The following is a 24,702-nucleotide window of genomic DNA, read 5'->3' as shown; positions in this document are numbered from 1 at the left end:
TGACTTTTCAAACCATTAATATTTTATTTAACAGAAACAACAATTGGGACACTTCTAGAGTTTACAGTGTATTTGATACAAAAATAAGAAATTCTCCAAAATATGTATTAAAAATACAAAGTTTATGGATCTAAGGTACACAGAAAATTTGTTTTACATTTCAGTCACCCAAAACAACAGCTTGTGGTCTCCTCCAATTGCACACAGTGGGAGAGTTCTATGCCAGGAAAGGCCAGATCCGACAGCTACAGAACCAATGAGGACAGGCTACAAAATATGTGAAGAATTTAAGAAACTTATTAAATCACCAAAGTTGATAAAGTAAAAACTACCCTTCAAAAATAAGAAATGCATTGATAAACTGTCTTTGGTTAACATAAAGGAAATAGAATTAAAAATATGCTCCCTCATATTTGTTTGTAGCTGGCTAGAATGAAAGATACAAATAATCTAAGAATAACTGATTTAGCTTAGACTTAAACATTTTTGCAGCCTAAACCAATTAGGTGAATAAATTATTATATTTAAATGAAGAAAGAAATACGAAAAAATAAAATGCTTCTCACATGAACAATGGGAAGAAGGTCTGTTACCACTGGTGATTTAAACACCAAAAATGCTTTCTCTTTCCAATTTAAGCAGATAAGACATTCACAAATGTCTTCAGTTACACATTACAAATTTGGGGGCTATGAGTAAAAAAAGTAGAAAACATGAATTTAAAAACACATATGCCACAAACCAACTCCAAATTACCTGAGGGTGTCCTAAATGATGAATTTGAAACTGGCTTGCAATTTTGCCAGGATAACCAGTGGTTGCAAACAAGTTCTCATTAATTGTGGACCACCTAAGAAAAGACAAAAACACCCATAGTACCCTAGAGATAACTATGAACTTTTCTAAAACTATTTTTTTTTAAAGATTTTATTTATTTATTTGACAGACAGAGATCACAAGTAAGCAGAGAGGCAGGCAGAGAGAGAGGAAGGGAAGCAGACTCCCTGCTGAGCAGAGAGCCCAATGTGGGGCCTGATCCCAGGATCCTGGGACCATGACCTGAGCTGAAGGCAGAGGCTTTAACCCACTGAGCCCCCAGGCACCCCTCTAAAACCATTTCTTTTTGCACAAAACCAATACTTTTATAAGTCTAAATTGTTAATACAATTTTATAATTCGACTGGAAATTTCTGCGAAGTTGGCTATAAATATTTTCTCATTTTGTGAATATTAAATGTTTACCATGTGCCACTTGGTTAAGTTCCAAAGTTACACAAAGTTAGCAGTTCCTTTCTTAAAACCAAAGGAGACAATGTGGTGGGGATATAAACAAGGCATCAGACAAATATAAAGTATTTCACAGTGCAATACATTAAAAAAATTAATATCCTTATTGACATTTGCTAGAAAAATTAGTTATAAATTCATGTATTTAAACACCTAGAATATTTAAATATCTGATTACTTAAGTTTCAAGATATCCTAGACATTGAAATATAGTAAGTTAATGAATCAAAAAGTGTTAGTATAGCTCCAGCAACATGCCTAGCAGTATAAGTGGAGTGGGGAAGATACATGAAAAAAGAGAGGATTTGTTGACACACACACACATAGGCTAAAGTCTAATTAATATTTTTATTTGGGCAGACATTACTAGTTGCTGTCCAATAGCCTTTCTGCCCTTCTTCCATGCTAAATGAACTCCAAACTACATTCCAACAGTGTGGCTGACCAGAAGGGGATGACATGTACTGATAGCAATCCCTAATAAAAGAGGAGTGCTCCTTCTTTTCCTCTTTGGACAAGCTTATATGCAGCTATGACGCCTGGAACTCTGGTAGTCATCTTGTGACTATGAAGCAACAAGCCGGAAGCTGCCACTGGGGACACAGAGGGAAAGGGCTGAACTCCTGTTGGCACTGATGAGCTACTGAGCCAGTCCTGAGACTGGCTCCTTCAGAAGCATTCATGTCTCTGTGATGTGCTCACATTTTTAAAATAGGAGTGTATCTTACAATCTATGGCACCTTACATTTTGATGAATATATATATTTTTAATGTGTACAAAAAATGATGTTGTGCCCAAGTCCTATAATTTTATTGGGGGTACTTTAGATTTGATGAAATACAGCATATAAGAAATACACTACTTGTTTTAGTCTTGGTTAGTAAGTTTTCATGTTAGTTAAAGTTAAAAGCACCCTAGTCACTACATTATACAATGAAATACTAGGCAAAGGTCAATGAGAAAGAACAAGGTAGACATGTATATTAATTTTAATAGGAAAAAAGTCACAGATACACAATACAGTGTGTTCTCACTAAAAGCACAACAATGACATTTATATGCATAAACGTGGGCCCACCTACATTTTACATCTTTATTAAAACAAAATATAAGGAAGTATATACTCCAGATTGTTGGTGTTTGTTGAATGGTAATGTGTTTTGTATTTTATAAAATTCTTCAAAGAAAATATTGGAAAGCGAATCACTCCCTTACCCAGACCAAAAGACAAAAGCAAAAGACTTAGTTAGGAAAGCAAAACAACCATTTATAAAACAATCAGAAAACAAACGCCAAAATATTCCCAACTCCTCAGTGCAAAGGAGAGAATTGGGAAAGTATGGTGACATAGCATGTGACAAAGTAACCAAATTAAAAAAATTAAATATAACTTGAACACAAATGTTACATTACCTGAATAAGCAGGCTTGATCCATGTGGACAGGTCTCTTATCTTGAGGATAACTGAAGGGTAACATAATGTATTTTATGAATTTATGTTCTGGTCTCAAATAGAGGAATTAAGGTTAAATTAAGGTTTTAATAGCATTTTCTCTTTAAAGGACACAAGGCCCAATTTACTTAAACTGTCACAAAATTCTAAATAAGCCCTGGATGAGCACAGATGAAATATAGAGATAGAGACATAGAGACAGACACGATTTAGAACTGTTACAGAACACCATCATTCAAGTCAATGTTTTTCTTCTTTTTTTTAATGTAAATAAACATTGCTCAACGATTTTTTTCTTTGTGTTGTTCTTCCTGGGCTACTCTCAAAGTAAATCTGCAAATCATGGGCATCTATCTCTCTTACGTAAAAACCCACAGCTCTGGTCCTTTTGCAAGATAGACTTGTTTCTGCTCTATAGTGAGGCTCAGGTATACAAGAATGGCTCCATGGATCAGTCAACAATAGTGACTGACTTTTGGGGTATGCAACAGACAGCTGTTAAAATTAAGGAAGTACCTGGATCGAGTAATATCCCAAATTAACCAATCATTTCCTGCAACAGCTCCAACTTTGAAGGTATTTTTTAAGCACCAATGGGCTGACATTAATGGCATCTGTTCTGATTCAAGAGATAAAATAGCCTGTTGAGTCAAAAGATCATAAAACCGGATTGTTCCATTCTTCTCTGCAACCATCAGCTGTAAGACAGGACAGAAAAAATTCACCTAATTCACTAGCCAAATCTGAGGCAGAAATCCAACATTACATATAATATGTAAACATCTGCATATATTACAAACGGAACATCAAGTGTAAATGAAGTAAGAGAGGCCTATGTAAAAATCTCTGTCAAATATTAAAAAACTCGGAGAAAACTGGTGAAAGAAAGACCCAGGAAAGTTGAGTACAATTTTAAATGATGATGTATGGTTACTAGGAAAAAATAAGTCCAAAGAATCATTCTGGGGAAAGTTATAGCTTTAAGTTATGTTGTCTAGAAAGGACAGCTAAGTGTGTATTTCTCAACAGAGCTATATTATGTGTTACACACCCTTATGTGATGTGAGATTGTTTCCAGAATGGAAGGAAGCATGACGTTAGGAACACAGACGTTAGGGAGCAACGCTGCTTCCTTCATTTAAAAGCTAAATGGTCAAATTACAAGTATTCAATTGGCAGCTTTCTCCTTTCTAAAATGTGTATGTGAGGATAAGAATAGCTACAGCATTGTTGTGGTGATTAAATGAGTATTATAGGGGGATGCCTGGGTGAGCATGTGACTCTTGATCTCGGGGTTGTGAGTTCAAGCCCCACAAGTTAGGTGTAGAGATCATCACTTAAAAAAAATAAAATCTTAAAAAAGTAATACATGTAAAGCACCCAGTACTATGCTTGTCACAAAGTAGCCACTCACTCAATAAACAGTACTCTTCAATATTTCCTTTATTTTAAAATACTAATGATTTAAGATGTTGAATAATGAATTTGTCTGCTTCCTTCCTTCCCTGATCCCTCTCTTCTTCCTTCCCTTCCTATCTAAGAAATATTTTTTTTAAAAAGATTTTATTTATTTACTTGACAGATCACAAGTAGGCAGAGAGGCAGGCAGAGAGAGACAGGAGGAAGGAGGCTCCCTGCTGAGTTTAGAGCCCGATGCAGGGCTCGATCCCAGGACCCTGGGGTCATGACCTGAGCTGAAGGCAGAGGCTTATTAACCCACTGAGCCACCCAGGCGCCCCTCTAAGAAATATTTTATCAATGCAAAAATAATTATAAGATAATTTCCATTTTATAAAATATTAACGTGAAAAAATTTATTTCTTAGACTCAAAGAAGCAAGGCATTAGGATACCTATTTGTGGGAGTTAAGGTAAAGAAATTGCTATGAATAGATATGTAGCTGTTGCGCAAATAAAATGGCTTAAAGACTCCTTACATTTTCTGTAAAGTTCTCACTTTTACAGAATGTTCTTGTAATTCTGATTATATTACAGTGCAAACATTCCTGAAGGTGTGAAGTACCAGTGGTGGCCTGGAAACAATGAGAGACTTACTGTCAATAATCCTGGTTTCTACTAATCTTTTGAGTGACCTAGAGTTTGCTTTTTTCCTATCTGTGAAATGCGGGATAATTATACCAGACTCAAGATTATTCCATACAGCTATAATGTGATATTGTACATTAACAGTATTTTCCTAAACCCATAAAACACCATTAAAGTATTACTACTACTTCTAGTAACACAGATCATGTCTGGCTTGGGACTACAGGCAGTCATTCTATTATTCACCATCTAAGAGACCTTTACTGAGCATCTACCTCCACCTTCCCCACTGCCCACACATAGAGTTGAGTCTTACTATTCATGGTAGGTAGAGCCTATTAAGTTGCTGTGAATGAGGAATTGGTGAATACTGAACACTGATCCTGGGGAAAATAAAGTGTTTGGTTCTTGTGAGCCTCTGAGCATAACATTTTTTGTAACTGTCCAATGCATAATCTGGTCTTATGTATGTTTAAAGATAACATTTCATATATACTGATTCATTAACATAGCGAGAACTCAGAGCCGTGGTGCCCAGGTGGTACAGTCAGTTAAGTGCCTGAACTCTTGGTTTTGGCTCAGGTTTGATCTCAGGTTACTGAGATCAAGCACCGCATCAGGCTCTGCACTCAGTGTGGACTACACTTGAGTTCCTCTTTTTCTGCCTATGACCCTCCCTGCCCTCTCCAAAATACAATGAACAAATCTTAAATAAAACAAAACAAAACCCCAAACCCAAACCTCACAGTCAACAGCACTATAGCTTATGCTTGAATAAAGCATATCTAACACCATATTATTTTCTCCATAAAGCACATCACTACCTTCTGGCACTTAGGAACCCTAGACTGCACTTTAGCACTTATGCTTTATGCTTGGGGGACCATTTTACATGGTGAAATCACTAACAAAAAGCACAAAAACGTGCTCAAAAATAGACCACAAATAGGACACTTCTTTAGAGTATGAGAGCTAAAACAAGAAGGCAGAGTGCTGGCCTCATTCAGCCTTAGCTGAAAATGTGCACATTAGTCGACTCAAATTTCTTATTGCTCTGAGCATGTCTGCAACTGTGAAATGCCATGAGTACTGATTTTGGGGTTATAAATAAATTTCAGTGAGTAGATGAACTTGCAGATACAGAATCTGTGAATAATGAAGATGAATTATATATAATACATAGTATTTATGCAAAATACTATGCTAATTTCAACAGAAATCAAAAGTAAAAGATGATCTTTGATATAAAGAAATTTCCCATCTAGAGAAGAGAATTAGGGAAAAAAAACTGACCATAGAATATAAATAGAATATGGGTAGTTTTTCCATTATGAGATTCTTAATAGAAAAGGTAGAATTTAAAACTATTCTCTAATAGGCAGAATGTTAAAATAATACTAATTCTACTGCCAAGAACATCAGGTCAGTGACATATACAACAAAAACAAATGCAACACTGAGCTTTATATGCCCTGCCTTACTGAATCCTCATAACCACTGTATGAAAAAATTACTGTCATTAATCCTATTTTTCAGAAGAGGAGACTGAGGCACAGAGTGACAAAGGTAACTTGTTGAAGTCTCACTGCTAGCCTGTGGCAGAGCCTGCAACTGCACTCATCAATAAAAGTGGAGCTAGTAACAGTACCTATTTCATAGTTTGGTTATGAGTTAATATATGTAAAGCACTTAGAATAGTCTTAGCACAGAACAGGCTCAAAAAAATTTATTATTATAGGTTGAAATCAGATTGAAAACTCAGTTCTTAGTTATCTTTTTTCAACTGTGCTCAACTGTAATGATAGATTTTTTTTTTTTTTTTTGGTTGAAAGCATAGAGTAAAAAAGTTAAATAAGTTTGAGAACTGCTAGAGCTAAAAAGTTCACAGGGGAACTTTTCCTTTAGGACTTCTCAGAACTATAAACAGAGTATGCACTGAATTTTCAGAGGGAATATTTCTTTTGTAGTACAGAACACTAGTACTTGAATCAGAGTAAGCTCAAATCTTTGTGTGGCCTTGGACAAACGACTTATTAACTTTCTGGTGTTTCAGTTTTCTTATCTATAAAATGGACAGAAAAATGTTACCAACCTCAGAGTGTTTTGAGAGAATTACATTAGAACACATGTAAAATACTCAGCATAGTTCCTGGCACTCAGACAGCATTCAACAAGTGTTGGTTATTATACCCCATTTGATTTAGCAGCAATCCACTCCCTTAGAGTCAGAGACTCAGATCTGATTCCGTAACATCCTCAACTCTTGGTTCTATTATTACTACCTGGTAAAATCCTAGTTCCAACTGTGGTCAATTAGATTTAAGATCTTAATTTCTTGGGATGCCAGTGTTATCAGTTGGTTATGCGGCTGCCATTGGCTGAGGTCATGATCCCAGGGTCCTGGGATTGAGTCCCACATCAGGCTCGCAACTCAGGTGGGAGCCTGCTTCTTCTTCTGCCTGTTCTCCCTGCTCACTCGCTCTATCTTTCTCTCTCTGACAAATAAGTAAATAAAATCCTTAAAAAAAGAAATAAATTCTTGAGATCTTTTGACTTTGTATCTTTTATTAACTATCAAATGCTAGTATTTGCTTTTTGCTTTCCAGATTATGTGTGTAGTTCACACCTCATATGATTTTCATTAGAATTCTATGAGACAGATAGTCATGGACCCATCTCTCTCTTCTCTAGCTACCTTGTTTTTATCCAGGCTAAGCAAAATAGAACAAAATGGGCTTGACTGGATACATCAGATTACAGAGAGCCACCAGATCGGTTAGTAGTAATAAGTGTTAATAATGACAAGAAACTCAAATTGATCAAGTGCTTATTATATGCTAGGTTTTCTGTAAGGACTTTTTAAGAGTTCACTCACTTAGTCTTCATGAGTTTTCATTTTACAAGAAGAAGAGGTAAAGGCAGTGATTGAGAGAGCTTTTGCAACTTGCCTGAAAACACATAGCTTGTAAGTGGTGGAACTGGGATATGACTCCAGGCAATTATCTCAAGAGGCCATACTTTTTTTTTTTTTAAATATGTTTACTTATTTATTTGAGAGAGACACAGCGAGAGAGAGAACACAAGTAGGGGAAGTGGGAGAGGGAAAAGCAGGCTTCCCACTGAGCCTGATGTGGGGCTCGATTCCAGGACCCCAGAATCATGACCTGAGCCGAAGGCAGATGCTTAATGACTGAGCCACCGAGGCACCCCAAGAGACCATACTCTTAATCACTTCTGTGTTGCCTTTCTGTATTTTAGGTTTTTGAGTATAGGGGAGACATGATGAAACCAGTATTTTAATGTTCAAAACTTTTGAAATAGCGGTAAGCCCTGGCAGGAGTTACTTGTGGGAACAGAAAGGTGAAGAATGCACCTTAATGACAAAGAAAGTGGTCTAGTAATATGTTCCTAAGGAAGGAAAAGTTAAAAACCTGGAAAAGTTTGCATACATGGGGTGAAGACATTAAAAGCGATTTCAGGATTTTGAGTGTATGTGACCTACAGCACGGACTTCTAAACATTCTGAAGTCACGGAAACAATAAAAGAAAGGAGGTGGGGTGGGATGGAGTTTTAATGATAGAAGAAAAACAGAAATTAACTTAAAGCATATGGAGGAAAGCAATCTGAATCACAAGCATTAAGATTCAAGTTTCGGTAAAGAAGTTGTAAGAAAAGTTCTGGTTTCTCATTTAGGTCACAGATTTTAAAAAGCAGCCCATTTGGATGTCAAATACATAAAGACAGAAAGCAGGTTAATGGTTGCTGGTGGTGGTGGGCAGAGCTTGGTATAGGTTTTCTTTCAGAGTTCATGAAAATATTCTAAAATTAAATACTAGTACTGTTTGCACTCTGTAAATATACTATAAAATAGTGAACTGTAGACTTTAAAAGGGTGGATTTATAGCATATTGCCTATATCTCAATAAAGTTATTAGAAAAAGAAACAACAAAAAAAGTAGCTTACCTGGGGTATCTGCGTGGTTCAGTCAGTTAAGCATCCAACTCTAGATTTTAGCTCAGGTCATGATTTCAGGGTTGGGAGACAGCCCCATGTCAGGCTCCATGCCCAGCATGGATTTTCTCTCTCTGGGGCACCTGGGTGGCTCAGTCAGTTAAGTGTCTGCCTTTGGCTCAGGTCATGATCCTGGAGTCCCAGGATCAAGCCCCAGATGGGTCTCCCTGCTCAGCAGGGAGTCTGCTTTTCTGTCTGCCCCTCACCCCTGCTTGTGTTCTCTCTTAAATAAAATCTTAAAAAAAAAAAAAAAAAAAGATTCTCTCTCTCCCCGTCTCCCACTGCCCTTCCTGCTCTCTCTAGGGAGAAAAAAAAGGTAGTCTATTGTATTTATATACGGTGATATTAACATTTGGTTAGAATCCTTGTTATAGTTCATGTAGACTCACCACTACAGGAGGGAAATCTTGCCTAAAATAAAATATAGGACCTGGCTTCTAAAACATTACTTATACATGGAACAATCCCTACATATGTAATATGAATAAATTGGAAAATTTTACTCATGCACATATACAGAGTGTCCAGTTCTACTGAAGAAAGATCCAACCTGCCTGAAACAAATTTTCATGGTATCCTAAGGTTCAGAAAACATACTTACATAGTCTGGAACATCTCAGCTCAGGATTACCTCCTCTGTGAAGGCTATCAGCAGATCTGATTAATTCTTTCTTATGTAATTGATCTACTTACTAGATTTTTTTATTCCAACAGTTAAAACACTTAAAATCTGTGTTGCTGTATTTATAGGTTTTTCTTTATTATAAGTCCATCATTGTGCAACATAAGGGCAGGGGCTTTATTCATTCTTTTACCCTCTCTCACACGTAAAGGGCACAGTGTTGGTAAAAACTACATCTTCCAACAATTCACAAATACATGGTAAAAGAAGTGTTGGCAAAGGAGAAAGAAAAAGGGAAGATACCTGCAGAGATGCTCAAGAGGACTAGAATAATGAATCTTTAAAGATCAAGTGAGCAGGGTTTCAAGATAGAAGTGACAGAAATGGGTTTTCTATAAAATGAGGGTGATCATAGCTGCTATCTCATAAGGTTGCCATGAGGATTAAGTGAGCTAATATAAAAAGTTGACAATGGGCCAAGTATATTTAGTATTATACAAGCGTTTCCTATAATTAAATCAAGCTTATCTTTTTGTACAACTATGAGAATGGAAAAGAGTCAATGGAGAAGCACAAAGACATTAGAAAGCTATAAAAGCAAGATGCCTAGGGAACTGGCATGAGATCTATACAGCTAAAGAATTAACTTTAACAAGATGAACATGGTAACTTATTTTAAAAAAATTTTTTTTAAATTTTAATTTATTTCTTAAATTTCTTTTCAGTGTTCCAGAATTCATTGTTTATGCACCACACCTACTGATACATGTAATACGTGCCCTCCACAATACCCACCACCATGGAACACGGTAACTGCTTAGCTTCTAGGGAAAGATCAAATAGAGTGATGCCAGAGCAGATACTGGCAAATGAGAGAACTTTTGTTCAATGAGTCCTATCCTCTCAATGAAGTAAGAATTAAGGTCAATTGATAATAACTTCTAGTGTACTTTTAGAATTTTAGAAAGCTCTACTCTGAATAGGAGTTGAATACCACTGCAGCCAGCTCAAATTTGTCAGTGATGCTTTCTGTTTACATATTATAGCTTCAAGCATGGATTTTAACTTTTTTTTTAATGAATATTGCTACTAGATAGATTGGGCATCTGTTTTTAGATTGCAATCTTCAAAAGGGCAGGAAAAATGTACTCCGAAAAATGTCATTTATGGATGATGGTTGTAAAATAAAAACTTAATTATACAGAGATTTTAAGTTACAGAATTCTACACTAGTCTGATGCATTTATGACAATTAGAGTCTCTGAGGTAGAAAAAGTAATTGATTTTTCTCCTCTATATATGCATGTATTACACCTGTATATGTCTTCTCAGCTTAATAAAAGAAAACCAAGTTATAAATACCAACCTTAAAACTTTCCTCAGGATGCCAGCACACACTCATTCCAGGGGAATGAAGAACAAAATGAGCTGTCTGCATTCCTTCCAAGTTCCAAATCCTAATAAAAGAATAGAATATAATGTTAAATATTTTTGCTATATCACTACTAAAATAAAAATGACACTCCCATCAATTAATTCAAAGCTATTAACTAGAGATTATACTATATAGATATTTATAGCTAAAGTATATGTTTTAAAAAAAACTGAAAGCAGTGTGAAGAAGTTTTAACATATTCAGTCATGGAAAAACAATCACATACATTTTCTAATTTAACACTGTAACACAGTAACCAAATTAAACTATTCATATAATCTTTATTTTGTGGGCAGAATCTTGAAGTTTCCAGTTCACTAAATAGGTTGCCTTCCTACTTCATTAGTCATTTCAGTAACGGTTTCTGCCAGGGGTGCTTAACACATCCTACCCCCAATACTCCCATTTTCCAAAATAATGTATAAAGAAGCTAGTATGAGGTGATGTGACATGGATTTAGGGAGATAATTTCCATACTTGTTTAATTCCTTCTGCTTTTGGCTTTCCATGCCAGGAGCTGCTTCTTATCTTATACCTTCTCTGATCTGGCTTACTTCCCCAATTCTGCTTATTAAAGGTGCCTTGATTGAAAGCCACCAGAGTAAAGGTTGGTTGAAGGAACAGATACCTGGTTCTTCCTACTCCTCCTCACACTTACAAATCCATAGTAACAAGGACCAAGCTACTCGCTGACATGGCTTTCTATCTCAATTTCTTTCCCAACCTCATAGCAGAGATCAAGACTTAGAAATCTCAATAATGGCACTTTACTGTGAAAAGTGCTACTCCCCATCCAGACTGCTAGTTGTCCAGCTCATCCTTCACACTCAGCCAGTTATATCTCACAGATGTAGGTACAGAGTGTGGAAGAGTTAGCATGGCAGGAGGCAGAAGTTCTGAGTGGTTGGCAAAGTACCCACAGAATTCTGGTCTTTAAGAATTTAAATTAAGAATTAAAACAGCTCATCAAAATGCCTTAGACCTTTTCTTCTAGGGTTTATAGTTTATATCCCATTAGGGATCACAAAATAATTTCAACAAACTTAAGGAGTATACATTTGAAGTTTAGGGAAAGATTTACTTCAAAAACAATAGCATATGTATTGAACATTGCTGTTATTCTGTGCCAAAGCATATTATTTGAAATATTTTTTCTCTCTTATAGAAATTATAGGATCTTCAATTATGAAATATTATAGTTACATATAAACAAACACAAATGTTTTTCAAAATGATTATCTATTTGATTAAATAATTTAGAAGCATACTTTTTCTTTTGCCAAATCAACACTTTTCATCTATATTTACTATACAAGGGAAACAATTATAATTTAATTGAAGAGGGAATCACATTTACCAATAGTTTGTGCAATTGTGTTTCACTTCCCACAATGAATAAGATTATTAATTATGGCAACTGAATATTTCTTTCTTCTCTATTGCCTCTTGCATAATAAAGTGCTGGGCTAGCATATATTTTACCACTATTGAAATAGTAGGAATGTCTTGCAAATTCAGTGAGTCTCACGAGGGAATGGTCTAAAGGCTCCATTCTTTCGAACCTTTTCATCATTTTTTTCCTTTCAAATGAAGAAAACCAAAGAGGTAGAAATTATGAATAAGGACATTCTACAAAAATAGGCCAATTAAGTAAGTGTATTTTAATTTGGTCCAATGAACCAAATTTTAGTCTAATTTTTAAATAGTATTTTATCCTAACAGAACCTGATGCTTAAAAACAAAACAAAACAAAAAACCTGACTTAAAAATGAGGGTGATCCAGATTACTTTATAGGACTAGGATAAAGTGATTTATGGTTTATATTTATGTGCTTATTAAATAATTCTCAGTGGTTGCATAATCTAAGTACTAAGTGTGCAAAATACAACAAATTGGGCTGAAATGAGTTATAACTAAATAAGCTACAGATGGTATACTTTAAGTTGTTAAGTCTTATTTCCCTTTTTGATTGATTCCATAATTAAGTTCTTCTCAAATCCCTTTGTAGAGCTCAACTCATTTTTCTGTCATTACTTCATGGCTCATCTAGTTAATATTAGTTCCATCAGATAAAATCACATTCTTTTATTTTTTGATACATTTTTTTTGCAGTTCACCATACATAATAAAAAACACATAAATGTTAAGCACACAGCTCAGAGAATATAGCACTCAATTAAGAAACAGTATTTCCAGAACTCCAGAAAGTCACCCTGGGCTTCCTTCTGATCTTCTTTACTCTCTCACAAAAAGCACCTAATATCCTGACTTCTCACAAAATTGTGTACCTTTGCCTGGTTTGAACATCATAAAATGGAATCATGTAGTACGTATTTTCTTGGTCTGGCACCTATCACTTATCATTAGATTTTGTGAGATTTACTAACATTGTCACATGTTGTTATATTCTGTTCACTTGTTGCTGTAGATAGTATTCCATTAATTAAACACACTGTAATGTATTTACCTACTGTACTGTTGACACTTAGGCTGTTTCCAGTTTTGGTCATTGTTAATAATGCTGCTGTAAATCTTCTTGTATGTTTCTTAGTTAATACACTCACATCCCCCCACCCCCAACACACAAACACACACACCCCTGCTGAGTATATATACCTACGCATGGAATTGATGGATTATAGCTTACAAATATGTTGAACTCCAGCAGGTATTGTCAAATAGCTTTCCAGACTGGCCATACCTTATTTTTAACTCTCATACTTCTTTTAATTACCAACGGAAGAAACCTACACTTTCTCTGACAAATTTACGATAAAAACAATCTTAAAACAATCATTTGGCAAAATGTGCAACTTTTCAGTTGGTCTTACTTGTAAGGTAGATTTTTTAAATCTTCCCCTTTTTCTTGCATATTATGTTATTTTCACTTATCCATGTATAGATTAATTTGCACAAATTTTAAGATGTAGTGAATACAATATGTAGTCAAAGCTCTTAACTCACTTCCTTCTGACAGACTCTTCCTTTTTCCCTCTATAGAATTGACAGGAACAAGGCTATTTTCTAATAGGTTCACATGTACATTTGTTGTAGACTTACAGAGGGAAGATGGTTTTTTTTTTTTTTAACTTAGTAAACCACCGTATGGGGTATAAACCCATGCCTATTTATTAGTACAATTACACAACTAGTATTATGTAAGCTGATAGAATATGAATGCGAAAGCTATTTCAATGAAACTAAGTTGATGGCAACTAACTAAAGGTAAATTTCTAACTTAAAAATGCTCTTAAATTAGGAAGGTATGTCAGTTACAAAAGATTAAGCAATCAAAGTAAAAAGTCTAGATGTTTTCACTATAGTCACTACCATGGGTGTGATTCATGCAAAAAAAATGTCCAGTGCTAATCATCAGACCCATAAATTATGGAAAAATAGATGTCTTAGCTTAAAATTTAAAAATTGGCAATAAGCAATTGATAAATTTTCATCCATATCTTGTGTATTAAAATAAGGTAGGTAGACAATCTCTTAAAATGATTTCCTGAGTTAATTCATATTTTTTGAGACTAGATTAGCTTAATTAAATTTTAATTCCGATGTAGTTAATATACAGTCATATATTAGTTTCAGGTGTACAATATAGTGATTTAACAGTTCCATATATTACTCAGTGCTCAGCAAGATAAGTGTACTCTCAATCCCCTTTACCTATTTCATATATCCCCTGATACATCTCACCTCTAGTAACTATCAATTGGTTTTCTGTAGTTAAGAGTCTGATTCTTGATTTGTCTCTCTCTCATTTTTTACCCCCTTGATTTGTTTCTTAAATTCCATGAGTGACATCATATGGTATTCATCTTTCTGACTTACTTCGCTTAGCACTATATTCTCTAGCTCCAAGTACTATATATATATTATACATATACACATATACAAACACACACCACACCTTCTTTTTCCTTTCATCTATTGATGGACTCTTGGCCTGCTTCCATAGTTTGGCTATTATAAATAATGTTTCAGTAAACAAGGGGGTGCATGTATCTTTTCACATTAGTGTTTTTGCATTCTTTGGGTAAATACCTAGTAGTGGGATTCCTGGGTTGTAGGACAGTTCTATTTCTAATTTTTTGAGGAACCTCCATATTGTCTTCTACAGTGGCTGCAGCAGTTTGCAGTCCACTCACAGTGCCTGAGGGTTCCTTTTCCCCCCCGCATCCTTGCCAACACTTGTTTCTTGAGTTTTTGATTTTAGCCATTCTTAAAGGTGTGAGGTGTTATCTCACTATGGTTTTGATTTACATTTCCCTGATGAGTGATGCTGAGCATCTTATCTTGTGTCTGTGGGCCACCCGTAGGTCTTCTCTCAAGAAATGTCTCTTCATGTCTTCTGCCCATTTTTAATTTTTTTTTTTTTTGGTGTTGAGTTGTATAAGTTCTTTATATATTTTGGATACTAATCCTTTATCAGATGTGTCATTTGCAAATATCTTCTCCCATTCAGTAGGTTGTATTTTAGTTTTGTGATTGAGTGTACTGACTTTTATTATTTAACAAACTGTAGGTCTAGACCATATCAGATGAGAGTTTCTAATGTAACAGAAAACAAATTAATAAATTTGAAAATTCATATCAATATTTTCAAATTTATTGCTAATAAATTTGTTTATAATGAGTAAAGCTACTTAAAGTTAGTTACAACCACAGCAGCATACTTTTCAACGAAGAAGTACGTCACAAAAAAAGAAAAGCTGTTAGGATTCATAACCTTCTTAATAGATGTTACTCAAGCACATGGAAAGGTAATAGACTATAAATGTTTAAAAACACATTATTAAATTAAACTATCTTGACCAAAAATCAGAAGCTATTTGAAATACACTGTATACCTATTTAAAAGTTTACAAGGGAGATTTTAAAGAAAAAGCTTTTAAGGTAAAATTAGTTTATTGACATATTAAGAAGTCAATAATATAGATTAAATCAAAGAGCACTGTAATACAAATAGCATCCCTCTTCAAGTAAAATAATGACAACTCTGACCCAATTTGACTATAATTATAACAAACACCTCCAGCCCTCCCAACTCCATGGTCCTACGTTGAACTCTTATTAGATTTAAGCTGTAAAATTTACAGAGGGAGAATCCAGATCTAACATTGTGAATTAAATATACTTTTGGTAGTTAGTTTATTGTTAAAATTATTGCCTCCTTTCAGGCTGAGTGCTTTTCAGCAGGACATTAAGTATCCCTACCATATGGTATTTAAATGTAATTGTCCAATTTAATCAATAAAAAGGTCCCATAAATTGGGTGTTGGCATATCGGAGATATCCTAGGTATTCTCAAGGGTCTTTTAAATTGACAATTAATAGAGGGAGATATTTCCTCTGAGAATTTGAAAGGAAATTTCTTGGGTAATACTCTGTTCTTTTTATTTGTTCTCCATTTTTTATTGGCATCTCATTGTTAAGAAGTTTACTGTAGAAGGAAATTTCTGCTACCAAATGTTTCTGACAGTACAGACAAAAGGAATGGGTGACATTAAATGACACATCTGTAACCATTTGTCCTTCTCTAACCAGTAAAGCCAAAAAAATACTAACTGTAATCTTTCTAAAAGACTTGACTGGATCACATGAGTTGTTACTGATTAATTAAATATGAGAGCAAGAAAAAAAAAAGGAGGATCTACTTTACAGTGTTTCTGGGAGCAAGGAAGGGACTTCCAATATTCTTAGACAACAAACCCCTTTATCATTGAATTTTGTGATAACAAAATGAAGATTTTTCCTTCCCATTTCCAAGTAATTGACCACTAAGTTATTCATCACCATACGGATAATTCAAAAAAAGGGAAAACAGTATATTTCCTTAGTAAGTGAATGTAGAATTAGGAAGAAGCGAAACCAAATTACAAAGCAATTTAGTGTTAAAATCTCTGGTTTTAGGTGCAAAAGGAATTCAGAGGTAGGAAACCATATTATTGAAGGCACAAATCTAGGGATTAGATGGGCAAATCTGACAGTGGGTATGATAGGTTAGTGTGGTGAATAAATAAACTTTGTCAGCTGGGCAAAAGCCTTTGACAAAATGCCATGATAATATAAAATAAGAATTTTGTACAGGGTACTTTCAGTATGTATCAGTATTTCAAATATATTGAGAAAAAAATATTGAGAAATAAGATAAGACTGATTTTGGTTTTTCTTCTTAAATGCTAGAGACTACTAAGCAAGTTGTAAGAAAAATTATTAAGGATGAAAATGAGAGATAAATGCATTTGCTTATTATTTGATCCTTCAAAAACAAAAAAATGAGTCAAAAATAGAGTTAATAATCAAAGTCTGTGTGTATTTTAGAGGGGAGACAAAGGTGGCCTGTTTCAAATACAACACTAACAAACCAACTATAGCATACATAAAATAATCTACTATTGTAAATCTTCATAAAACCTTAGAGGTGTTAAAAAAAATCTTACAAGCTCACATGTTATTCTTTCATTTCGTTTTCTTGAAATTATAAACAAATTCGGCAGAAACTACAAGTTTATCATCACAGAGGTGAGAAACTAGCTGAGGCTGCCCCAGTGGAGAATTAAATCTTAACTTATATAGACAGATTTTTGAAGGACAGGAATTGTGAGAAATTTTGCCACATTTAAAAATAAACCTCAAATTTAAACTCTCAATGGCAAAGAAATACCATACGGCAGTTTTCAAACAGATCATATACAATTATTTCATTTTCAAGGAATTCAGAGTAAAAGGACCTTTCCTTTAACTAACATAAACATCACTAATACTATCCAGGAAATATTAGCATTTCATTATTTCCAAGAAAGATTTCGATATACTTTAGAACCTAAAATTTGACTATTCTGTTGTAAATGAGGGAAAGTAGTCCTCATTAGTGACATAAATGGACTTTCAAAACAAACCTGAAAAACGTTTATGGATCTGATTCTCATTTATACAATTCACTTACTGCAACCACACGAGGGCCACATAAAACAAGCTTACATTACTGCAATCATTGATACAGTAATACATTTTATGAAATACTGGTTTTGTATTTCATCTATAATGGGACATGAGAGAGAACAAAGAGTTGAATATTAGAGTGGTGTCACCATTACACAATCATATAAAAGATCAGAAAAGTCTTGCATCACTTCATAACTTTATTGTAATCTTGCATTAACATACTGCATTGAATTAAAAAAGGTCTGCAAATGTAAACAACAGATTTTAGTATAACTTTCGGTTAGTTCTTATAAAGACATAGAATCTTTATGTTCCATTCATTAGAGGTAAATTATTACCAAACCCAACACAAACTTTATTTATTCCATTCTTAAAGCTCTTGTGAAAACTGTGCAATAATTGATCTTGATTCAAAATGCTACAAAAATTATAGGGAATTTTAGAAGACAAGCAGAGAACTTTATTTCTGCATTTAATCATAATATTACAATAAAGAATATAAATTCTCCTGATTTCACTTTGTACCTGTAATTATTTAGGCACAATTTATTTGCTCCTGAATAGGGATTAACCTCCCAAGGAATGCTTCATTGAAGGTTCTCAGTTCCCTTCTTTCTGTTTCCTGCAAGGACTATTTCTATTTATTTATTTACAAGTTTTAATTAGTTAATTAATTAATTAAATTTATTGACAGAGAGAGGGAGGGAACACAAGCTGGGAGAGTGGGAGAGGGAGAAGCAGGCTTCCTGCTGAGCAGAGAGACCCATGTGGGGTTCGATCCCAGGACCCTGGGATAATCTGAGCTGAAGGCAGACACTTAATGATTGAGCCACCCAGGTGGCCCGCAAAGACCATTTTTAAATAGATCAAGGACTGTTTTTAAATAGATCATGCGGGCGCCTGGGTGGCTCAGTGGTTAAGCTGCTGCCTTCGGCTCAGGTCATGATCTCAGGGTCCTGGGATCGAGTCCCGCGTCGGGCTCTCTGCTCAGCAGGGAGCCTGCTTCCTCCTCTCTCTCTCTCTGCCTGCCTCTCTGCCTACTTGTGATTTCTCTCTGTCAAATAAATAAATAAATCTTTAAATAGATCATGCATTTAGTGATCCCATTTAGGGTGGGAAATGGGGTAGGAAACCAACTTAGTTATGGATTTTGAGGACTCTCAAATGTACATGAACAATGATAATCTAGGGTACACAGAAGACATGTGATAAACATTCTTTTTCCTCTTGTACAATTTTTCAAAAAACAGTACAATTGGCTTAGTGAATATCTTAGGTAATTTGGTATTCCCTTATCCAGTGATTTGGTTGTATTCCTAAAAAAAAAAAATCTTATTTTTTGTATGCTACCCCTCTTCCATTCTTTTTAAAAATGATGACAGCTAGAACATGACAGCTACTAATATCCCATGTTTTATAGACAAAATGAATAGCACATTACATGTTTCTATTATTTTAGTCTTAAGCTAAGAATTCCTGGTTTCTAGAAGCCAATTTTCCTTCACCATAAATTTTATCTAATATTTAAAAAGACTATTGAGGGGGTGGAGGAGGAAAGGGATTTACTTCTGACATCCTTTGTAGTTACAGTGAGTACTGGGTCTTCTATTTCTTTTGTATCCCCCAAAGTACTAAATGTTGGCTATACTAAACGTGTTTAATAAATGCTTGTTGATCTGACTTGTTCTTACAGAACGGTACTGTTTTTAATATACAAGAACATCTGTTATTTGGCACTGACTGGGAATAAGATGTTCTGTATTAGTGAGTTTTTAAAATAATAAGCTTAACCCATTAAGTACTTAACTATCATTTTTATCTTCTTTTGGAAGTATGGAATAATTAATTTTCTAAATGAATATGTACTTATTTACTTCTCAAATATTATATTAATTTTAGCCTTCTTTTGATAATGCTGGGTCATAATTATGAACACCAATATTGTCATTTCTCTGTGCATGGCATATATACATACATATATATACATACCCATGTATTGGAATATGGTGGACAGGATGAAGGACCACAAAGGAAATGGTATCAAACATGAGGCTGAATGGCTAGCAATGCCATGATTTAGCTGGGTATTTTTCTTAAACACATCTGTCAGATGCTCTGTTTGGTAATGAGAAGATGCTGTGATAGGTACAGAGTGGCATTGATTCCTTCACCCAGTCACTGAGTACCTGCCACAAAGGCATCCTTCTAGATGCTGTGATGACTTTAAGGCAGTAAAACAAGGCTGACACTGAAAAATACCTTATTAGTGCAAAGGCCAGAGCAGTTTCCTCTAGAATAATTTTCCTTATCCTCTATAAAAATCTGTTTGTCTTTACTCTTTGTCTATAAACTGGGCTAACGAAGTATAAAGAAGAATATGACATCTTCATTTCAAGAACTGGTACTAGAATGTTTTAGCAAAGGTATCTTTCAAAAATTATAAATTCTTCACAAGAGATAACAATTCTGCAGGCATGACTCTAACTACAATTCTATCCATTTTATTAAATCCCTACATAATAATTGATTTTGATCAGAACACAGACATAATCTGAACATTTGTCTTTTCAATAATATAAAAAGACTAAAACTTCAAGAGTGTTAAAGTAGAAACAGCATAACGTAGTTAAGCTAGATTGCCTGGAATTCCCCTCTATATAAAAGGGATAACAAGAAAACCTACCACATAAGGTTTCTGAGGATTAAATGGATTGATTCATTAAATGAGAATGAAACTTAGAAATACCTCAAAAAGGTGGGGGTATTTCAAGATAAAAGACAGAGTTTTTGCAAATTTTTTTAGTATCCCATCCCATGGCAAAACAGTTATTCTGATACCATCCATATAAAAACTGACTGATTTGCAAGACAATATCCTTCCTTAGTTTTTCAACTTGACATTCTATAACTTGTCTTGTGTTATTTCTACTTTGAAATATTATTTCCCTCTTTCACTTTTTTTTTTTTTTTTTATTACTAATGACGTGAGTTTTATTCTAATAACTGAAGCTTTACTCAGGGCTATGACACTGCAGCACTCCAGATGGCACTATTTACATTGTACTTTATGCAAACCATATCCCTGGAACTGTGCATTGGCAGCCTTGTCTCTGCCTTATGCTTCCCTGTCATTTTATTTTTCTCATATTCAACTTTATTCATTGTAAAGAGGGACAAAGACTTTCTCAGTTGTCTTCCTACATAGTCCTAATTATATACACACTGCAACAGGTACTCTATAATAATGTTTTCTTTTTATAGAAATGTATAATACAATTAAGGCACTAAATATTTTTGATGATTTTTATACTTTGATAGCTTATATTTTCATGAGTTTCATTTAAGACTGTATAGCTGGCACTGTAAAATATTTATTTTAAAAGAGGGATATTGGGGCTAATAACGAACTGCTAACTTAAATGAGAACTCGATTTTCTTACAAACTTGCATAATCACAGAATACTAAAACTACACGGAAGCTTAGATAAAATTTATCATCTTCTATAATAATATTTCAGAGTATGAGTAGCACCTCAGTTCACAGTTTGAATTAATGAAGTTATAGCAAAGAATATAGAGAAGAAAAAGCTAAAATATTTTTAGATGTGAATACCATCTTCTTAGGATACACCTGAAAATCATCACTCAGGCAGGTGAATGCAGGTACTAGGGCCAGACTGCCTGATATGCCTGTTCCTCAACTTAACAGCAGATATGTCCCTTGCCACAAATTACTTAGCCTCTTAGTATCCCCATTATATAAAATGAGCATAAAATAGTACCTATCTCCAAAAAAAATAGTACCTATCTCAGAGTTGTTGTAAAAATTAATTAAATTTACATAGGTAAGGTAATTAGAGTGGTGGTTAACATACAGTAAAGCACAATAAAATACTTAGTAATACTTGGCTATTAATATTGTAATTCGTTTATACAAAATAAAATAGCTTTGTCAGTCTTGGAGAAGCCTGAAATGGTTCCAAAATGATTATTTACAGGCTTAAAAATGTCAGTGATTTCCCCTCCCTTTCCTCTACTCTTTCCCCTACTGTCCCATAGAAAGAAAGAAAAAAAATAAGTCAGTGAAGACCAAGTACCTAGCACAGTGCCTGGCATACAGTAGATGTTTATTTGCTGACTGAATGAACTAGTCTATAGATTAATTTATTCTCAATACATTTATTTGTTCGTTATAACAAGAAATAAGCGACAACTTTTTATTCCCTAGACTGACATACTAGTATAAGTAAGAACTACCTTTAGTGTCTGATTTAGAATTTGGCAATTTAAATAAACTGTATAATTCTTATGAACCTGTTCAGGAGATAGATTGTTTTGAAATGATGTCCCTAAGACCATAAATCTAGCTAATTATAATACTCCGTCTCTCTGAAACGACAAAGTTAAACATTAGAAAATACATATATTTTAAATGTACATATTTTAAAACACATTTATTTTAAAAATTATTTTAACTTGGCACTGAGTCAGAGAAATATTTCTTCTGCTCTTTATAGTACAAAATGTTAAGAATCTGTATTGTAGTCCTGCTCCTATTATATAATCTCTTTTGTTATATACGTGATAATGTAATATTCCTTTGTACAGACTATAGTGTTTTATATAATAAAACTTAGTATTTAAAAATTTTTGACATTTTATTCACTTATTTTATTTTACTCCCCATTTTAACCATTTTCAGGGCATAATTTAGGGCCACTTAGTACATTCCCAATGTTATGGAACCATCACCACTCTCCAGTTCCAGAACATTTTGATTATCACAAAAGGGAACAAACATTGTACCCATTGAGCAGTTTCTATTCCCTTCCACCCCCACTGTTCCTGGAAACCACTAATCTGTTTTTTGTCTCTATGGATTTCTTTATTCTGTAGATTTTATATAAATGGAATCAGAGAATATTTTATGTCTACTTTCTCTGACCTAGCATAAAGTTTCATCAATGTTGTAGCATGCATCTGTACTTCATTCCCTTTTATAGCTGAATAAAGTTTCAAAATATGGATATACCACATTTTGTTTATCTAGCCATTTGTTCTTGGACATTTGGATTGTTTCTACCTTTTGGCTATCGTGATGAGTGCTGCTAGGAATATTCCTTTGCACATTTGTTTGAAGACCTGTTTTAATTCTTTTGAACATTTACCTTGGAACAGAATTGCTGAGTCATGTTTAACTGTTTGAGGAAATGACTAAAATGTTTCCACAATGTCTATACCATTTTACATTCCCACCAGCAGAGAATGAGGGTTCTAATTTCTTCAGTTTTCCCAACACTTGTTACTTTCTATTTGTGTTTGTTCTTTTCTATCCTTGTGAGTGTGAAGCAATATTTCATTGTGTGTTTTTTTTTTTAAAAGATTTTATTTATTTGAGAGAGAGAGAGAGAGATCAAGAGAGCGCACATGAGAAGTAGACTCTCTGTGGAGCTCGAAGCCTGATGTGGGACTTAATCCCAGGACTCTGGGATCATGACCTGAGCCAAAGGCAAGTTGCTTAACCAACTGAGGCACCCAGGCACCCCTATCTCATTGTGCTTTTGATTTGTATCTCCTTAATGTCTAATGACACTCAGCATCTTTTCATGTGCTTGTTGGTTAGCTTATATCTTTTTTGGAGATTTGTCTATTCAAGACATTTGTCTGTTTTGTCTTTATTTTACTGAAGCATAATTAGCATATAGAGTTGTTTTAATTTTAGGTGTACAATATAATGACCCAACAATTCTATCTGGGTTGTCTTCTGTTTGTCTTTTTAATGTTCAATTGTAAGAGTTCTTCATATATTTTGGATGAGACCCTTATAGTTAGGATTTGCAAATATCTTCTCCCATTCTGTGAGTTGTCTTTTTGCTCTTTAACAGTGTCCTCTGATGCCCAAAGTTTTAAATATTATTTTTTAAAAGATTTTTGATTTATTTATTTGACAGAGAGAGATTACAAAGTAGGCAGAGAGGCAGGCAGAGAGAGAGAGGAGGAAGCAAGCTCCCCACCGAGCAGAGAGCCCGATGCAGGACTCGATCCCAGGACCCCGAGATCATGACCGGAACCGAAGGCAGCGGCTCAACCCACCGAGCCACCCAGGCGCCCCCCAAAGTTTTAAATTTTGATGAAGTCCAATTTATATCTAGTTTGTTGTTGTTATATTCACCTTTGGTGTCATTTCTAAGAAATCACTGCCAGATCCAAGGTCATAAAGATTTGCCCCATGTTATCTTCTAAGAGCTTTCTAATTTTAAATAGATATTGTTGAGGATTTTTTTCACCGATATTTGTAAGGGATGTTGGTTTGCAGATCTCTTGTGATGCCTTTGGTATCAAGATAATGCTGGCATCATAGAATGACTTAGAAAATGTCCCCTATTTTATTATCCAGAAGTATTTGAGAGCCTGGTATTGGTTCTTCTTTAAATGTTTGGTAGAATTCACAAATAAGGCATCTTGTTCTGGGCTTGCTTTGTTGGGAAGTTTTTGATTATTGACTTAATCTCTTTGTTATAGATCTATTCAGATATTCTCACTTTTTCTTGAATTTTGTGTTTCTGGGAATTTGCCATTTCATCTAGGTGAACTTGCTGGTGTGTAACTGTTCATAATACTCTCCTAAAATCTTTTTTATTTCTGTAAGGTTGGTAGTAATGTCCCACTTTTTCTGTTTTTACTAATTGGAGTATTCTGCCTAGCCAAAGGTTTGCTAGTTCTGTTATATCTTTTCCAAGGACCAACTTTTGGTGTCATCAGTTCTCCATTATTCTCTATTTTGTTTATCTCTGCTATAATCTTTATTTCCCTTCTTCTGCTACCTTTGGGTTTCCTTTTTTCTTTTTCTAGCTCCTTTGAGGTGTAAACTAAAGTTACTGATTCAAGTTC

The 24,702-nt window shown here is 34.5% G+C and overlaps 1 protein-coding gene across 1 annotated transcript in view; it reads right to left on the bottom strand.

Moving 5' to 3' along the window:
- NUP37 (nucleoporin 37) overlaps window positions 1-24,702 on the bottom strand; it is a 43,691-nt gene continuing 18,989 nt past the window's right edge. Inside the window, exons 6-10 of the mRNA XM_059402238.1 lie at window positions 10,788-10,878; window positions 3,258-3,439; window positions 2,702-2,752; window positions 757-850; window positions 1-267 (exon numbers count right to left, since the gene is read on the bottom strand). Coding sequence (XP_059258221.1) covers window positions 154-267; window positions 757-850; window positions 2,702-2,752; window positions 3,258-3,439; window positions 10,788-10,878 — 532 coding nt within the window. The 3' untranslated portion in view covers window positions 1-153. The remainder of the gene's footprint in view (window positions 268-756; window positions 851-2,701; window positions 2,753-3,257; window positions 3,440-10,787; window positions 10,879-24,702) is intronic.

The sequence above is a fragment of the Mustela nigripes genome, chromosome 6 (genome assembly GCF_022355385.1).
Source record: "Mustela nigripes isolate SB6536 chromosome 6, MUSNIG.SB6536, whole genome shotgun sequence".
Taxonomy (NCBI): Eukaryota; Metazoa; Chordata; class Mammalia; order Carnivora; family Mustelidae; genus Mustela; species Mustela nigripes.
The sequence above is the reverse complement of the archived record's forward strand: the minus strand, read 5'-3'. Positions and strand labels throughout refer to the sequence as shown.